This window comes from Giraffa tippelskirchi, chromosome 5 (assembly GCF_054371585.1).
Source record: "Giraffa tippelskirchi isolate mGirTip1 chromosome 5, T2T-mGirTip1v1.2.pri, whole genome shotgun sequence".
Classification (NCBI taxonomy): domain Eukaryota; kingdom Metazoa; phylum Chordata; class Mammalia; order Artiodactyla; family Giraffidae; genus Giraffa; species Giraffa tippelskirchi.
The window spans coordinates 187316975-187336090 of NC_137279.1; the positions used below are offsets into that span (position 1 = coordinate 187316975).

The 19116-nt window shown below is 48.4% G+C and overlaps 1 protein-coding gene across 4 annotated transcripts; it reads right to left on the reverse strand.

Moving 5' to 3' along the window:
- Nucleotides 1-1113: 1113 nt before the first annotated feature.
- Nucleotides 1114-17040, reverse strand: HJURP (Holliday junction recognition protein). Of its 4 annotated transcripts, none has more exons than XM_081491082.1 (9): nt 16905-17040; nt 16609-16675; nt 13820-13875; nt 12272-12365; nt 11385-11449; nt 9985-10077; nt 9279-9357; nt 3495-5065; nt 1114-1372 (listed from the first exon to the last, which is right to left on the reverse strand). In XM_081491082.1, exons 1-9 carry the CDS (start codon nt 16998-17000, stop codon nt 1361-1363), a joined length of 2133 nt encoding a protein of 710 aa, XP_081347208.1. In that variant the 5' UTR covers nt 17001-17040; the 3' UTR covers nt 1114-1360. The 4 variants fall into 4 exon arrangements, with proteins under 4 accessions (XP_081347208.1, XP_081347210.1, XP_081347209.1 ...); XM_081491084.1 differs by having other exon boundaries at nt 12272-12439; XM_081491083.1 differs by lacking the exons at nt 16609-16675; nt 16905-17040 and adding an exon at nt 14394-14575.
- Nucleotides 17041-19116: the final 2076 nt, after the last annotated feature.

Genomic DNA, 19116 nt, shown 5'->3' on the forward strand with positions numbered 1-19116 from the left:
GAATCCACTCAAACCCATGTCCATCAAGTTGATGATGCCATCCAACCATCTCATCCTCTGTCATTCCGTTCTCCTCCTGCCCTCAATCTTTCCCAGCATCAGGGTCTTTTCCAATGAGTCAGCTTTTCACATCCGGTGGCCCAAGTATTGGAGTTTCAGCTTCAACATCAGTCCTTCCAATGAACACCTAGGACTGATCTCCTTTAGGATGGACTGGTTGGATCTCCTTGTGGTCCAAGGGACTCTCAAGAGCCTTTCTTTTCCAACACCACAGTTCAAAAGCATCAATTCTTTGGCGCTCAGCTTTCTTTATAGTCCAACTCTCACATACATACATGACTACTGGAAAAACCATAGCGTTGACTAGACAGACCTTTGTTGACAAAGTAATGTCTCTGCTTTTTAATATCCTGTCTAGGTTGGTCATAACTTTCCTTCTAAGGAGTAAGCGTCTTTTAATTTCATGGCTGCAATCACCATCTGCAGTGATTTTGGAGCCCAGAAAAATAAAGTCAGCCACTGTTTCCACTGTTTCTCCCATTTGCTACCTCCTAATATTGGAAGGTCTGATGCTGAAGCTGAAGCTCCGTTACTTTGGCCACCTGATGCAAAGAGCCGACTCATTGGAAAAGACCTTGATGTTGGAGAAAGATTGAAGGCAAGAGAAGAGGGTGGCAGAGGATGAGATGGTTAGATAGCATCACCGACTCAATGGATATGAATTTGAGCAAACTCTGGGAGACAGTATTCTGGCCTGGAGAATTCTATGGACTGTATAGTCCATGGGGTCGCAAAGAGTTGGACACCACTGAGTGACTTTCACTGGGAGACAGTGGAGGACAGGGAAGGCTGGCGTGCTGCAGTCCACTGGCTTGCAGAGTTGAGCATGACTTAGCGACTGAATAACAATAACAAATACGGAAGATGCCAAGTCCTGCTGGTCTGAATTTAAAAGACTAAGCAGCTGTACGTTCTTTCTAGGGCTTAAACCTAGGTTTCAGAGCAAACAACTTCTCTAAGGAAATAGGAAACATAAAGGAGGATTTCTGGTCATGTCTAAATTTAACAAAGAAAATATGAGAAAAATAGGCCTATAAAGGATAACATTAAAAATTTTAATTGAGCAACTTTATTCAAATAATTTCCAAACATCCAGAGTCATGTCAATGGAACCAATTTCATTGAAATTTGCTTTGAAGGGCAGATAAGTGAAGCAAGTTCTCGCATGTTCTTGAGAATTAAAATACACAAAAATCAGTTAGTGCAAAGAGGGAATACTCCAAAATAACTTGGCAATAGATTTTCAGCTTTGAATTTTTCTGACACGAAATCATTTGTCTCTTCCATCCTGAAAGATGTGTCATTCTTTCCTCTAGGGGAAAAAAGAAAAAAATTCAGTACAATTTCACTAGAATTCCCAATGCCGGCTCCCCAAAGCTTAACTGTTATTTATTTGTGTTAGTCATTCAGTCATGTCCAACTTTGTGAAACCATGGAACCCACCAGGCTCCTTTGCCTATGGGATTCTCCAGACAAGATCCTGGAGTGGGTAGCCATTCTCTTTTCCAGGGGAAGATACATTTACTCCATTGAATATACATGAATATTTGAGTCATTATAAATACCCTAAGGAATGTGAAAGAAAAATAGTAACAGTAGTTCCTCAAGCAGGCAGTGCAAACTGGTGGTTAAGACCATAGGCTTTCATATCCTGGCCCAGCCATGCATGCCTGTACGGATTCAGGAGTTAAGACTACATTTCCTTGGGGACTTCCTTGGTGGCCCACTGGCTAAGACGCCACAATCCCAATGCTGGGGACCCAGTTCAATCCCTGGTGGGGGAGCTAAGACCCCATGTACCACAACTAAGAACTCCCATGCTGCAAATAAGACCCGGCACACACACACACACACACACACACACACACACACACACACACACACACACACACACACACACTGTGCCACAACTAAGAACTCCCATGCTGCAAATAAGACCCGGCACAGCTGGAAAACAAACATACACACACACACACTGTGCCTCAACTAAGAACTCCCATGCTGCAAATAAGACCCGGCACAGCTGGAAAACACACACACACACACACACACACGCTGTGCCTCAACTAAGAACTCCCATGCAAGTAAGACCCGGCACGGCTGGCACACACACACACACTGTGCCTCAACTAAGAACTCCCATGCTGCAAATAAGACCCGGCACAGCTGGAAAACACACAAACACACACACACACACACACAAAAGACATTTCCTTATTTATATAAAGAACTAGCACCGCCCATTGGGCTGCTGCTGCCGCTGTCGCTTCAGTCGTGTCCGACTCTGGGCAACCCCAGAACCTGTCTAATCAAAGGGTTCAAGTGGGGCTTAAAGAAGGAAGGTGTAAAAAGGGGTCAACAGCCTGGTGCATGGAGGTTGGGTTCACAGCTCACGAAGATTTGGTCCTTTTCCTCAATAAACATATAATATTAAGTGGAGAATATTAAGTAGAGAGTCCCATGGACTGCAAGGAGATCCAACCAGTCAATCCTAAAGGAAATGAGTCCTAAATATTCATTGGAAGGACTGATGCTGAAGCTGAAGCTCTAATACTTTAGCCACCTGATGTGAAGAACTGACTCATTGGAAAAGACCCTGATGCTGGGAAAGATTGGAGGCAGGAGGAGAAGGGGACGACAGAGGATGTGATGGTTAGATGGCATCACCGACTCGATGGACATGAGTTTAAGCAAGCTCCAAGAATTGGTAATGGACAGGGAAGCCTGGCGTGCTGCAGTCCGCGGGGTCACAAAGAGTTGGACACAACTGAGCAACTGAACTGAAAGAAGAAAAAAATACGGAAAACGGTTAAGCATGTTTGTATCGTGGTTCTGGAAGGAGCTGCCAAACCACACCCAGTCAGATCCCATCAGCCTGTGGAGTGGCATGGACTCAGATGCGTTGTCAGGAGCCCCACGTGTGGTGTGCTGAAATGCTCGCTGGGAAAGCCGGCGCCCACCTGAGGAAGTTTAGGAACTCACAGCAGCCTGTCCACCTCCTCCTCAGCTTGTCTCTGGAGAAAATGGTGCCCACAGCGTAAAGCTTCAGCTTAAGGGACCCGCACAAGCCAAACCGTGGCCCCGGTGGGGGCTCGGGTGGGTTTCAATGTGGAGGGCAGGAGGCTGTGGGCTCTCTGCGGGCTGACTCCTACTCTGTTCCCACGAAGGAGAAGTGACCAGGGAGTCGTCAATTCCCAGATCAGTTTCACATCCAACAGCAATTTTCTCAGTGTGAGATAAAGAAGCTGGAAACAAGTTTGCCGAGGACGGATAGTGTCTTAAGGGACGCTTTTTAGAAACACCCTCAAAGTGCATTCCAGTGGGAAATGGGTAAAAACGCTAATGTTTTAGGAAGGAAAAGAATTTGGGAGAACGTTTGGAAAATTAACACCTAAGAATTGTCAAACACCCACATTCAGCAAACAGAAACGCACCTTCTTCTCTTCCCATTTGGGCTGTAAAGAGTCGACCTCCTTCCCGGGACTTGGCACGGCTCTGCCCACAGGTGAGAAACCCCAGGGTCTAGGCGTCTCTCCACACACCTGAGGGTCTGATGATCGGCGTCGCTTTGTGGGGATCTGATGGCCCGACCCGGCAGCAAGAGCAACATCTGTAGATGGAGGGGCCCCAACCGTGTTGGAAGCCAGGGGGCTTTTTATGCTCTGCTGGGGTGTGGATGACAAGCTTGGGGGACCCCGACAGCCAGAGTCTGGGTTGAATTTTCCTGACAAGCCTTCTTTTTGATACCAAACTCCCTCACGTGCTTTATCTGAAGGCGCCTGTGTCTGCTGGGGCGACTTTTGGCAATACTGCTGATGAAGCTTGTCAAATTTTTCTTTAATATCATCGTAGCGATCCCTGGCAAAGCCTGGAGGTTGTACCCTGGGTAGTGAAATGGCTTTGCTGAGGGATACTGATTTCTGAAACTTTCCCGGATCACTTCCTACAAAAACAGGGTCAATGGTCTGCTCTGGGCGGCCCGGGCTGCGGGTGGGTTCGGTCTTTAAAAGTGAGGGGAAGGAACCACTCTTGGGCAGGCAGCTACCCTCTCTGATGGATCTTCTGTCCAGGCGTTCAAAGGCCTCACTCAACCTCTTAGCTTTTGATCTGTGGAGAGGGCTGCTCAGCCCGTGGGCTTCTAAGCCCTGGGGGCTACCAGGGCTCGCAGGACCACCTCGGTACACATCCACGGCCGAGGAGCTGGGCGGGTAAGTTAGGCTGGGCCGCTTCCCAGGACTCAAGCAATACTCCTGATAAAGCTTGTCAAATTTGATCTCGATTTCCTTAAAACGACTCCCCGCCTGGCCCTGCAGGATTCTGGGTCTGGAAGATATTTTTACAGGAGAAATCAACCACTTTAAGGTCACGAATCTGTTTTCCTGATCAAGATGAGACAGCGCTTTGGGGTCTAAATAAGTCAATGATGAATGCTTCCGGGGTGTTCCCTGAAGCTCCTTCCAAGGTGGAGCAAATGTATGGATCTGGGGTTTGTTTACTTTGAGAAGAACCCTTCCTGACTTTAAACCCGTCTTAGGGGCAGAAACATCGGGCAAGTTCCCGCGATCTCTTAAGGCCACTGCATCCTCCAGGGGCTCTAAGCAGGGTGGACGTCTCCCCTGGGGGCTCTGCTGAGAGCGACCCCCTCCTCGGCAGCTCGTTCTGTTCATCCTGCCCTTACACCTGTGCCTCCGCCTGGAGCTCCAGTTCTGGCCGATGAGCGTCTTGGTGGAGATGATGCAGGAGGGCCTGGCGCCCAGCAGCCGGCTCATGGAGTGCAGCATGCCCGCGTACAGGTCGCTGAGCGTCGCGTTGCACACGTCCTCCGCCTCGGAGCAGGGGCTGCTTGAGAAGCTGCTGCCACCGGTCCCTTGTAAAGGGATGCTGTTGCCCCTCGGCACCACAGCCAGGCCTGCTGAGCAGGAGTGAGACGCATCACCCTCCCTGGGTGATGGAGGCGGCTGGAGTGGACCACCAGGGCTGTCTTCAGAGATGTCCCTGCAGTATTCTGGAGAAACACACACACAAGGCAAAGCCATGTGACCATTTATAGCCGTCCACACGCAGAGGTTGGTTTCCCTGGTGGCTCACACGATAAAGAATCTGCCTGCAATGCTGGAGACCCAGGGTTTGAGTCCGGGGTCAGGAAGATTCTGTGGAGGAAGGCATGGCAACCCACTCTGGTATTCTTGCCTGGAGAATCTCATGGACAGAGGAGCCTGGCGGGCTACAGTCCATGGGGTCCCAAATAGTCGGCCACAACTGAGTGACTGACATTTTCACACGCAGAGATCAGGGAAATGAAGGCTGGATCATAACCAGCATGGGTTTTTTAAAAATGTTATTAGTTTTAACTGAGATATAATTCACATATAACATTATGTTAGTTTCAGGAGTATAACTTTGTGATTTTTCTTTTTTTTAAGGAATACAAAAAAACAAAAACAACAAAATTTCACAAATATTTGGGAATAGACTCTTCTCAGAGATTTTTTTCTAGCTATCAAAACAATTCACTGTCCACTGACCTTCCTAAAAGGAGTCTTTCTTCCCTGTATGACGGTTTAGAAATGGTTACCTTGTCAAAGACTAATTAGAAACCAGATAATAATGACCCTGCCTGCCAATAGGAGTGTGTGGGGAAGGGATTTGTTGTTGCTTAGTCACTCAGTCGTGCCTGACTCTTTGTGGCCCCATGGACTGTAACCCACCCGCCTCCTCTGTCCATGGGATTTCCCAGGCAAGCATATTGGCATGGGTAGCCGTTTCCTTCTCCAGGGCATCTTCCCGACCCAGGGGTTGAACACACCTCTCCTGCATTGGCAGGCGGGTTCTTTACAGCTGAGTCCGTGGGGAAGCCGGAGGAAGACACAGGACTCCTGAATACAGCTCTTCCCACAGCTTTGACTTTTTCATCATGTTAAATGTTTTATACATTAAAAAAGTGAAATCAAACCAACAAAGATGAGGATAACTCTAAAGATGAGTATAGGAAGGAAAAATGACCCTATCTCTACGTCAAACTGACAACAATCAGAAGAGAAAATAGAATCCAAATAACTCTGAACATGCTCCCCCTGTGGGACAAGGTCTGAGGACAAAAATGCTGCTTGGAGATCTGGAACCTTCTTCGGCTCATTGTCGAGCAGAGTCGGTACCAGGAGCTGTGATTCTGAGGCTACTTGGTGCTTTGCAACCAACAAAATGAGCATCGTTGTCAAGGAGGAGGGAGGCCACTCGGGAGTCAGGGAGGGGGATGAAGGGCTCAGAACCCCCTGGGGTCAGGTCAGAGGCTCCAAAGCCAGAGAGGAAGGGGCTCCTCCAGGCTGAACATGGGTTGAAAATGGACAACAGATTCCAATATGTGAATTAAAAAAAAAAAGTCCTTAGGTAGATACATTTCTAAGTATTTTATTCTTTTTGTTGCGATGGTGAATGGAATTGTTTCCTTAATTTCTCTTTCTGTTTTCTCATTGTTAGTGTATAGGAATGCAAGGGATTGCAGTGTGTTGATTTTATATCCTGCAACTTTACTATATTCATTGATTTGCTCTAGTAATTTTCTGGTGGAGTCTTTAGGGTTTTCTATGTAGAGGATCATGTCATCTGTAAACAGTGAGAGTTTTACTTCTTCTTTTCCAATCTGGATTCCTTTTATTTTTTTCTCTGCTCTGATTGCTGTGGCGAAAACTTCCAAAACTATGTTGAATAGTAGTGGTGAAAGTGGGCACCCTTGTCTTGTTCCTGACTTTAGGGGAAGTGCTTTCAGTTTTTCACCATTTAGGATAATGTTTGCTGTGGGTTTGTCATATATAGCTTTTATTACGTTGAGGTATGTTCCTTGTATTCCTGCTTTTTGGAAGGTTTTTATCATAAATGGATGTTGAATTTTGTCAAAGGCTTTCTCTGCATCTATTGAAATAATCACATGGTTTTTATTTTTCAATTTGTTAATGTGGTGTATTACATTGATTGATTTGCAGATATTGAAGAATTCTTGCATCCCTGGGATAAAGCTCACTTGGTCATGATGTATGATCTTTTTAAAATGTTGGATTCTGTTTGCTAGGATTTTGTTAAGGAAAGACCTATATATAGAAAACTATAAAACACTGGTGAAAGAAATCAAAGAGGACACAAATAGATGGAGAAATATACTGTGTTCATGGACTGGAAGAATCAATATAGTGAAAATGAGTATACTACCCAAGGCAATCTATAGATTCAATGCAATCCCTATCACGCTTCCAATGGTATTCTTCAGAGAACTAGAACAAATAATTTCACAATTTGTATGGAAATACAAAAAAGCTTGAATAGCCAAAGCAATCTTGAGAAAGAAAAATGGAACTGGAGGAATCAACCTGCCTGACTTCAGGCTATACTACAAAGCCACAGTCATCAAGACAGTATGGTACGGGCACAAGGACAGAAATATAGATCAATGGAACAAAATAGAAAATCCAGTGATAACTCCATGCACCAATGGATGCCTTATCTTTGACAAAGGAGGCAAGAATATACAATGGAGAAAAGACAATCTCTTTAGCAAGTGGTGCTGAGAAAATTGGTCAACCACTTGGAAGAGAATGAAACTAGAACACTTTCTAACACCATACACAAAAATAAACTCAAAATGGATTAAAGATCTAAACGTAAGACCAGAAACTATAAAACTCCTAGAGGAAAACATAGGCAAAACACTCTCCGACATAAACCACAGCAGGATCTTCTAAGACCCACCTCCCAGAATATTGGAAATAAAAGCAAAAATAAACAAATGGGACCTAATTAAAATTAAAAGCTTCTACACAACAAAGGAAACTATAAGCAAGGTGAAAAGACAGCCTTCAGAATGGGAGAAAATAATAGCAAATGAAGCAACGGACAAACAATTAATCTCAAAAATATACAAGCAACTCCTGCAGCTCAATTCCAGAAAAATAAACAAACCAATCAAACAGTGGGCCAAAGAACTAAACAGACATTTCTCCAAAGAAGACATACAGATGGCTAACAAACACATGAAAAGATGCTCAACATCACTTATTATCAGAGAAATGCAAACCAAAACCACAATGAGGTACCATTTCAAGCCCGTCAGAATGGCTGCTATTCAAAAGTCTACAAGGAATAAATGCTGGAGAGGGTGTGGAGAAAAGGGAACCCTCTTACACTGTTGGTGGGAATGCAAACTAGTACAGCCACTATGGAGAACAGTGTGGAGATTCCTCAAAAAACTGAAAATAGAACTGCCATATGACCCAGCAATCCCACTGCTGGGCATATACACCGAGGAAACCAGAATTGTAAGAGACACGTGTACCCCAATTTTCATCACAGCACTGTTTATAATAGCCAGGACATGGAACAACCTAGATGTCCATCAGCAGACGAATGGATAAGAAAGCTGTGGCACATATACATAATGGAATATTACTCAGCCATTAAAAGAATACATTCTAATCAGTTCTAATGAGGTGGATGAAACTGGAGCCTATTATACAGAGTGAAGTAAGCCAGAAAGAAAAACACCAATACAGTATACTAATGCATATATATGGAATTTAGTAAATCGGTAAAGATAACCCTGTATGCAAGACAGCAAAAGAGACACAGATGTATAGAACAGTATTTTGGACTCTATGGGAGAGGGCGAGGGTGGGATGATATGGGAGAAGGGCACTGAAGCATGTAAATTATCATACGTGAAACAAATCGCCAGTCCAGGTTCGATGCATGATACAGGGTGCTCAGGGCTGGTGCACCGGGATGACCCAGAGGGATGGGATGGGGAGGGAGGTGGGAGGGGGGTTCTGGAAGGGGAACACATGTATACCCATGGTGGATTCATGTCAATGTATGGCAAAACCAATACAATATTGTAAAGTAAAAAATAGATGAATAAATAAATTAAAAAAAAAAAGGTCCTTGAGTTCTTACTGATTCCGGAAATGTTGAAGAAAAAGCATGTTGAGGAGGATCAAGTAAGGGGTAAAAAGGAAACAGAAGGGCCAGAGTTCGGCCTGTTTTATAGAAGAATGACAACAAAGGGGACTGCCTTTGTTAGAGAGGAATTATGCACCCATGACGTGCACGTGTCTCTGACAGTCCACGGTGATGGAATATGCTGGCGAACATGGCTGGGGTGGGGAGGCGGTGCCCAGCTAAGGCGCCGTGGGCTACTGAAAGTGAATGGTCTGCTTCTACGTCACACTTACCGTGGGCGGGCCTGGCGGGCGAGGCCAATGATGGGGCCAGGGTCACACGGGTGTCCTTTTCCTCTCCATAACCAGCACACTGAAACCAAAGCAAATGACTTTAGAAAAAGAAAATAGAAAAGTCGCTCAGTCATGTCCGATTTTTTGCCACCGCATGGACTGTAGCCTACCAGGCTCCTCTGTCCATGGGATTTTCCAGGCAAGAGTACTGGAGTGGGTTGCCATTTCCTTCTCCAGGGGATCTTCCCGATCCAGGGATCGAACCCAGGTCTTCCGTATTGCAGGCAGACGCTTTACCGTCTGAGCCACCAGGGAAGCCAAAGCAAATGACTTTAACAAAGGCGTTTCTAAGTGTCAGCTCTGGCCGCCCCACCCCCGAGTGCCAAGGCTACAGGAAGTGCTCCCAACCACAGACAGAGCATGACTGAACCAGGATGAATTGTGCAGCTTCAAAGCCCTCTGCCCAAGGGCTGAGGCCCTAGTGGACTCTGTGAGCTGCCTAGAACACGGTGGGCAGCCGATTTCGCTGCCTGAGGGGACCCGGAGTGTCTACTCAGGAAGAGCAGGCGTCGGGGAGGCTGTGAGCCAAAGAGTTTGGAAACTGAGATGGTCTTTACAGGCTCTGGAGTGAACCAGACACGATTACACCTCACTGGGTCTCTAGCCTATGGTTTACTATGAAGGCACACTCAGGGACACAGATTACCTCCAAACACCCTTCATCCTGCAGTACGATATCCACTTGCGTCAAGTACTTCCTTCTCAGCTCAGTTTTCGAAGGGCTCCAGGGCACTGCAGGCTGACACCAAGACAGAAGTCAGTATCTATGAGCGCTGTGGGGCATGGATGAGCTCTGGGATTCGGGAACACACTGGCACGGTCATCAATGTATACGTCTTTACACGGAGTTCCTGGAAGTCACTTCTGCACTTCCTGCTGTTAGCAGTACAGAGTGTTCCAGCCACTCTGAAAATCTACCTGACCTGGGATCCGACTTTAGGGAATTTACCCAGTGGGACCAATTCAAAAGGAAATCGAAAGACAAAACATATCAGTTTGGCAAAGTTTATGACAATATGACTAGCATAAGGAAAAAAAAATTCTTAGGCAAGTTTAGGACACAGCTACTGGGACCGATCCCAGCTGGTGTGTCTAAGAGACAAGAAGTTCAGGGGCTTCCCCAGCGGTCCAGTGCTCAAGACTCTGCTTCCACTGCAGGTGGTGTGGGTTCGATCCCTGGTCAGGGAATCCCATGTGCCGCATCCAAAATATAAAATCAGGAAAGAAAAAAAAGAAGAAGCTCACTGTCCAACTCAGGGGACAGGGACAGTGGCCTCTCCTGTCCCTCACCGGCTGTGCATTGGAAATAGGAGGTCTCGGCCTCCGCTGTGCACCGGGTGGGGTGGAGTCAAGGCCCGGGGCTGCTGCTGGGGTGGGGGTAACATTAACACCCCAGGGAAAGGCTGACACCTTGACTGCCTGCTCCCCTTCACTTCCACTCCCACGAAATACCTCCAAAAGCACCCCTCTCCTCGCCCAGGGCCACCCCCCGATTCTAGTTAGACAGGTCACACCTGGGTGCATGGGCAAACCTCTGCACAAAAGGAGTGAGTTTAGAGGAAAACCACACGCCAGCTCTTCTAGCATCTGACTCGGGGCAGGTCAGAGGCTTGGGTGGATTCTGTCCTGTGCATTCTCATCCATCCCGAGGGCTGACCTGGAAACACTCCCCAGAGCACCTCCCCTGTGACACCGTCTCTATGGGGTCGGACCGACCTAGAACCCAACTCTCCACATGGCGAGGTCCTCAAGGCCAAAGGCGCACTGGGAACCACAGCTGGGGTTGCCCTGTGTGCAGAGGGGACAGCACTCAACATTGACGAAGGTTCGGTAAGACAGGCTCGAACCCAGGCGGTAAGTGCTAAACTGAGAAGGGGCAACTTGCCGCCTTAGGGGATCTGAACGGGGGGCGCGCTGAGACTTGAGGGGTGGCGTTAGCAAAGAGTGAGCCTCAGAAGGGGACCTGGAGGAACATGCCGGTCACAAGAATGTTCACCTGTCCCCAAGCCCCAACTCCTTCCCTTCGTTACAAAAGACAGGGCTCACCATTATGTTCCCAGCGATCACTTCTTCCTGGAAGAAAGTTGTATCAGCATCACTGCTTTTTGAATCTAAAAGCAAAAGAGGAAATTTCCATCAGAATGTCTTAAGAAAGCATGTATATTTTCTCCCAAGGATAGTTTTGGCATTACTTGAGTATATACTGCAGTGAAAACTCCTGTTGCTTCAAGCGGTCCCTTGTAACAGGGACGTGGCCATCTGTCACCATGCAGAGAAGCCATCAGTACAGGAATATGCCCCGAGTCAGGGACACCAGGGAAAGCAGCTTTTTGTAAAACCTCTGCTCTTTCGTTGGCCTCTCATCCTGAAAGCTGAGTGCCTGTAGGCCAGCACCATCTAATAGAACTTTCTGCAATGATGGAAAGGCCCCCCTCTGCTGTCCAGTATGTCAGCCACAAGCCACCCGCGGCTGCTGAACACTTGGAATATGGCTAGTGAGGCTAGGGAACTGCATTTTAAATTTGACTTCATTTTAAATGAATTTGAATAGTCACGGGTGGCTAGTGGTTACCACACTGGACAGTTCAGCTCAAGAACCATTTCTAATTATTTTAAGGAGCCCAGAGAATTTGTGGACCTAAGGCTTTACAGAGTTGAAATCTGGATTAATCCTGGTAAACCAGTGACACCCATGAGCAAACATCTCCGGAGTCTTTCTGTGTCCAGTACCACGCTGTAACTGTGAGTGAGATGGCTCCCTAGAGGAGTTGAGAAAGAACCAACAAGGGACTTTTCAAAGGTTTTAGTTTTTCAAATACACTTGGAGAAAGTCATAGTGAGGAGCCTAGACTTGGAGTGTGGAGGCAGACAGACACACATCCCCCCACCAGCCCCCCACCCCGACACGGCTTTCCAGCACCAGGACCGCTCACCATCGGCTGGTGTGTCAGGCGGGGGAAGCTTGTGATCTCCAGCTGGGACTAGCCTGGGCCCATCTCTCCTGCCGTCCATCTTCACCGGAGAGCCCTTGACAAGATAGGCTTGGTTCAGACGTAACGTATTTCAAAGCCACTGTCAAGTAAAACACCTCCGATCCCTGCCTTTAGTGTATGAGAGAAAAGGCAGTTTTCCAGGGTCTTCTCTTCTAGAACATTCCAGCACCAAAGGCCTCAAGACTCCTAGCAGATAGTTGAGCTTCCCCTTGGAGAAGGAACAGAGCTTTCTTCCTCTGGTGGTGCCCAGGGCTGCTGTCTCAGAAACCACTTGGATGGTGACTGATGGGGGCAGGAAAGTGAGAGTGACCAGGTCCAGCTTGGCCCTGGCACGGCGGTGAGCTCGGGGCCAAAACCAAACCGGACAGCATGGTCCCCAGATCCTCAGGTAAAAGCTGGAAATTCCAGAGGCCCCTGGGGGACATTCTGTGACTTTTTATCTTAACAGTGACTTGATCTCCATGTCATGAGACCTACAATTCATTTAAAAGCTTCAGCGTGTGGTGGGACCCTGGCGTGAGGAGTCGCCTTGCAGCTGAACTCCGGCTACAGGGCAGTCAGCTGTCCTGACCAGGACTCAGCCTGCGGGGTGGTCAGCGGGCCAGCCCCGAGGAGGTGGTACACTCCCCGCCTGCCCCCGAGAGCCTGATCTGTCCACCAGCCTTGCTAGTTGTGTTGCGTTGCATTAGTCTCTCAGTCGTGTCTGACTCTTTGTGACCCCATGGACTGTAGCCCACCAGGCTTCTCTGTCCGTGGGATTCTCCAGGCAAGAATACTGGAGTGGATTGCCATTTCCTTCTCCAAGCCTTGCTAGTAACCATAACTAATGCTATGGATGAGGTCTTGTTAGGGAAATTCGAGAATTCAAGATGCAGGATTGGCTAAAATATTTTAGGCCCACCTAGCCTTGCAAGAACAGGAGTGAGAACACGGCGAGGCTTGTCCCTTTAACAGCGGCCCTGGGGCATCACCTCCTAGATGTCTGTGAACCCTGCCTGGGGGATGTCACTGCCTTTGCCTCGGGAGAGGTGGGACCTGATGGAGTTTCCGGAGCTGTCCTGTGTCTGGAGGCGTCACAGTTACAGCAGAAGACATGTGTCTCAGTAAATCCTTACACACAAGAAATCAGGGCAGTTAACGTGAGAAAGGGGCTTCCGTGGTGGTTCAGACCCTAAAAGAATCCACCTGCAATGCAGGAGACTCCAGTTCAATTCCTGGGTTGGGAAGTTTCCCTGCAGAAGGGATAAACCACCCACTCCAGTATTCTTGCCTGGAGAATCCCCATGGATGGAGGAGCCTGGCGGGCTACAGTCCATGGGGTTGCAAAGAGTCGGACACAACTGAGTGACTAAGAACACAAGATGAGAAAACCATGGGACAACGCCCCCCAGTGGCCCCTGGGTGCAGTTCCAGCTCATCTCCACCTTTATTCACATCAACCTTCCTCTCCAGCAAGGCATGCTGGCAATAAAACTTGACATTAAATACCTGCATGTGTCCTGTGCTTCTTCTCTCCACTAGTCCTCCACCCCAAATGCGCAGTCCTTAAAAAAACAAATAGTAATTACCACTTAAGTCACCATGAACACTGAGCTTTAGCTTAATTTGTACTCAAAGAAAACCTAAGGGACAGGCAAAGGAAAGATCTAATAAGACCAAGATATAACCAAGCCACATTACTGACATTCTCTTGTTTCTCATCTTCGTGAGGTTGAAAGTCTCAAAGATGAAAATCTCATCTCTGCGAGATTTCAAAAATCCACACCAGACAAATTTATCACGAACGAAAATCTCTCCTGCCTGTAGGGAGCAGCTCGATGAACCCAGGATTAAGCCAGAAATGAAACAGAGACAAGGAACATACATATGCCAAGCACTGTCTTCAAAACACATATATTGAGAGCAATCTATATACTACAGAGAGAAAGATACTGAAAGCACTTTTCAAAGGCAAACTTTCTACTCCATGGACAGAATGAGTGCTTTCTTGGGGCAATCTACACATTATAGAACAAGTCATAGGCACAGGAGCAAATGCTGAGTTTTGGAGCCCTGCACTTACTAGCCAGCAGAATCTGGGCAAGATACTCCCCAAACCTCCACTGGCTCCTGCTGCTGCTGCTGCTAAGTCGCTTCAGTCTTGTCCGACTTTGTGCGACCCCATAGATGGTAGCCCACCAGGCTCCCCTGTCCCTGGGATTCTCCAGGCAAGAACACTGGAATGGGTTGCCATTGCCTTCTCCGTGGCTCCTAGGTAAATTCAAATTAATAAAGAATGGATCACTGAGTTGTGAGGCTGGAGATGGTTGTTGATAACAGCAGCAAAAATTCACTTGGTCCTTACTGTACCAGGCTCTAGTCTAAGTCTTCTCCAAGTACACGCCATTCAGCATTCACAACTCACAGACACATGCCTTGTATGCTACTCCTAATTCCTTTGGATAGACACTCACTAAGTACACTATATAGATGGAGACAGAGGCCAGGAGAAAGTGAAATAACCAGCCCAGGCTATTTGCCCGCGTGGTGTGGCCAGGCTGGGAACCCGGGGCGAGTGACTCTCTACTACGTCTTTTGGCCTTTCCAGAACAGAGTGACCCCTGAACAGAGGTGCTTGGACTCAAATCAAATCTTTGCTACTTTGGCTGAGTGACATGGGCAAGTTCCTTGACTTCTCTCTGCTGTACTCTCTTCTGTGAAACAATGATCCTAATAGTGCCTACCTTGCAGGGTTGTTGAGAATCAAAAACTTGTGACTGTTAGAAGCCTACTCTATAGTGTAGATTGGAACTTGTTTTAAATTACAGCAATTTGCCCTGCAAGGGTGGTCAGCTAGCACGTAATCAGGAAGACCACTCCCTGAGTATCTCTCCAGGGAAAGCTACAGGTCAGGGGAGCTCTGCTCCCATCAGCTAGGAGGTTGTAGGGACACAGCACCACCGAATCCACATTTAGCGTCACTGTCAGTGAATCTGTTTGTACAAGCTCTCCAGGAGGTCTTCCACATGCTAAAGTGCTTTCTGCTTTGAGTCTGAAATGAGTTTTCACTGGTGAAATTAGTGATGTTCAAGATACATGGATTGACCAAAATATTCCAGGCACTGCCCATCCTTCCATAAACAGGTCAAGAGAACACACTAAATCCTGTGGACAGCACACTTAGGGATGATTTCTACATACTCCTGTGTCCAGCCTTCAGGTTAGACACAGGCCAGATGAACAAAACTTACCGTTGGAATACATTAGCTTCTGTCTATAGAAACTTTTCACCTAGGGTGTGGTTTGCCCAGCTAAGAAAGCAGAGCTAGGATTCCATTTCATTAGGAACTGATTTGCGTCTGTCTGTCCAGGCACAGCAGAACTGGGTCTGAGATTTACTTTCATTAGTAGGTAAAATTGAGTCAGTAATAAGGCTGAAGGGCATCCTGGGTGGCTCAGCGGTAATGAATCTGCCTGCAATGCAGGCGACACAGGAGGTGTGGGTTCAATCCCTGGGTCGGGAAGATCCCCTGGAGGATGGCATGGCAACCCAGTCCAGTATTCTTGCCTGGAGAATCCCATGGACAGAGAAGCCTGGCGTGCTACAGTCCACAGGGTTGCAAAGAGTCGGACACAGCTGAAGCAACTCAGCACGCACACACAAGACTGAATGACAGACACTGACCTCACCCAGTGCAAACTTTCTCCAGCTATTTACCCATGAGAATCCATGATTTAAGTCTGTTTGCAACATCAACCATTAAACAGGATGGCTCCTTCTCCTTAGATACAGGTCAAATTCCAAAGTACTCAGAACCTCAAGTCAAACAGGTCAAATAACAGTCAACAGAGTGTTCACTAGTGCCAGGCTCCATCTCCTGTAACTGTCACAATATCCAGCCAAGCAGCTGTTACTGTCAATTATCTTTCTACTTTACAGGTGAAGAAACGAACTCACAACCTGGCTAAAGCAATGAGACCAAGCTGAGATGGCTACTAAACGACCAGCAGGGATGCCAAACCCAGACAAGGGCATTTTTAACCAGGATGCATCTATGTGTCATCGGAATTCTGTCTTCATAAGTAACTGTTGGAAATAAGTAATTTAAGTGATTGATAGGATCAAGGGAACTAGTGATGTATTAATGCCTATTAGGTGAACAGGTTTATTTTCAAAAGAGCAGGGACAGCATTTCAAACTCTATTAAGACACTATTCCAGTTACACTCTTAACCATAAATAATTCAGAAAGCGGGGGTGAGGGGGGTGGGGGTGGGGGGAGTGGTTCTGACTCGTACCCTGGGGCGTCTTGTAGGTCAGCGTGGACATCTGAACCACCGGGCCATCCTCGAAGGGCTGGTTGTACTGCGGGAGAGGAAGAAGGGGCATCCCATCATATCGGAGGGCAGAGAGGAACCCCTGACCCGGGCTGAGAAGGCGCCAGTGCGAGGCTGTAAGTCTACGGAGCCCCGAAGCACCCCCCACCCCAACCCCCGGTCCCCCACCCCGACCCGTCCCTCCGCCCCCCGGTCCCTGCCTCCTCCCCCCGCGCCTCCTCCTTCCCCCTCCATCCCGTTAGCGGGAGGGGCCGCACCTTCTCTATCAGCTGCTGCATGCGCCTCTGGAAGCGGCAGCGGCTGTCCCTCAGCTTCCGCAGCAGCTCGTCCTCCGCCAGGACTTCGCCCTCCATGGCGCGCAGACCGGAGCCCCACTCCAGCAGGAAGCCGAACAGTGAACAGCCGCCCGCGTAGCGATTCAAATATCTTACGCTCACCCTTCCGACACGCCCCTCCAGTTTCCCATTGGCTGTCTCTTGAAAGGCCGATCGCTGATTGGGTCTTTCAAACAGGAGCCGCCGCTCCCTCCCGGCCAATCCGTGCCCGCGTTTCCGACCCCGCCCTGCCCGGGGTGAGCCCCAGGGGCGATAAGGGGAGGAGGAAGGGCGGTAAGGGGAGGAGGGGGGGGCGGTAAGGGGAGGGGGGGGGCGGTAAGGGGAGGGGGGGGCGGTAAGGGGAGGGGGGGGCGGTAGGGGGGGGGGCGGTAGGGGGGGGGCGGTAAGGGGAGGAGGGGGGCGGTAAGGGGAGGAGGGGGGCGGTAAGGGGAGGAGGGGGGCGGTAAGGGGAGGGGGGGGCGGTAAGGGGAGGGGGGGGCGGTAGGGGGGGGGCGGTAAGGGGAGGGGGGGGCGGTAAGGGGAGGGGGGGCGGTAAGGGGAGGGGGAGGCGGGGGGAAGCGGTCTGCAGCGGCGTGCTGGGAGTTTGCCGGCGTGGTGTTACCTGGGCGAGTCCAGTACCTGTTCATCAGTAGAGCCAGACGAGTAAGATTTAACCCCGTCGTGCACCGCGATGTCCAGGCGACTTGCCCTGGGACTCGCCGCCTGTCACGGGGGGCCAGCCCTTCACATGAACGCGGCCGTGGACCCTGCCCGGGGGGCCGGCTTCCTTGCCCCTCCCGCCTCGGGTCCTCATTAACGAGAGCTGAAAAAGACATCACGGGATTACAAACACGCAAGGAGGCAGGAGAGTGAACATGCATTTAGAAAGTAAACGTCCCACGATCCAGGAAACTCTCATACGGTATTTTTATTAACCCCCTGGCACAAAGTTTTCGTACATGGTTTTTATTGCATACTCGACTCCATTGATATTAATTTTGTAGTGTTTTCTCCAGAGAGTGGATAATTCAGCGCCATCACGGAGCCTGTATTTATGTGTTTGTGCTGATGTGATTATACCATAATATGTGATAAAAATGAGTATAACTTGGAGCATGATCAGGACTCTTAGGTGGGGCCCTTCACCTCCTCTCAGCCTGCACCCCCATGCTATCCTGCGATCCAGCAGATATTAGGGGAGAAGGGGGAGTAAGAACTTCGGGGCTCATGTAGGAAATACATTGCGATGGAAACAGAGATATGCTGCCTAATTCCCTCTGCCCCCTTCCTCACCAGGCCACAGAGGCCAGGAGGGCTTTTCCTGGGCACCTGCTGCTGTCTTTAAAGATTGCCTCAGTTGTACAGAGCCCCTCACCCACGATCCTGCCGCCCCAGGGCGGCCCAAATCCAATAAGGGCTCCAGATGGGAACCTGAAGGGCTCCAGGTTGGTCTTTTCAGCCAGCAATCTGATGGGCCATCCTTATTAGTTTGCCTTAGGCAAACGGACCAGTCTTTCCTTTCCTTCCACAGCTGCAATCTGGAGGATACTCCCTAGCAAACATCCTTCACCATAACTCTGTCTCCCCGTCTGCTCCCAGGAGATTCCCACCTGTAACAAGCACCTTGCTGCAAGTGGCCAATGAATCCATGCATCCCATTTGTGGTTTTCCCAATTTTCACTATTAGGCTCAGTTTTCTGTCCCCTCCTCCCTTGGGAGTGCTCATAAGTTTAGCGTGTTGTGTCCTAGACTCAGTGTTTCCACATAAATTCATTTCGAACATTTAACTCATCACATTTAGAGACTTGAGTGGTCCAAACTGACCTCTCCTAGGACTTGGTCCTCACTCCTAGGAAACTACTCCCAGGGTACTGGGCTTTCCTCTCTCACTTCACGGACTTATCCAAGGATGTGCTTCTACCCCAGGGACTTCTGGACAGCATCTTAATCTCAAATCGGTACCTTTTTTTTTTCTTTTTGTTTTTGATAAAAGTTCAATTTTATTACAACTATAATTGCATGCATTTTACAAAGCTCTAAAAACATGAATGTTTTTCCAAATTATCTTCCTTTTCTCCAATTTTACAATACATTTTCAGTTCTATTAACTCTGTTACTCAGTAGCACCCAGTTCAAATTTATTTTCTTAAAACTT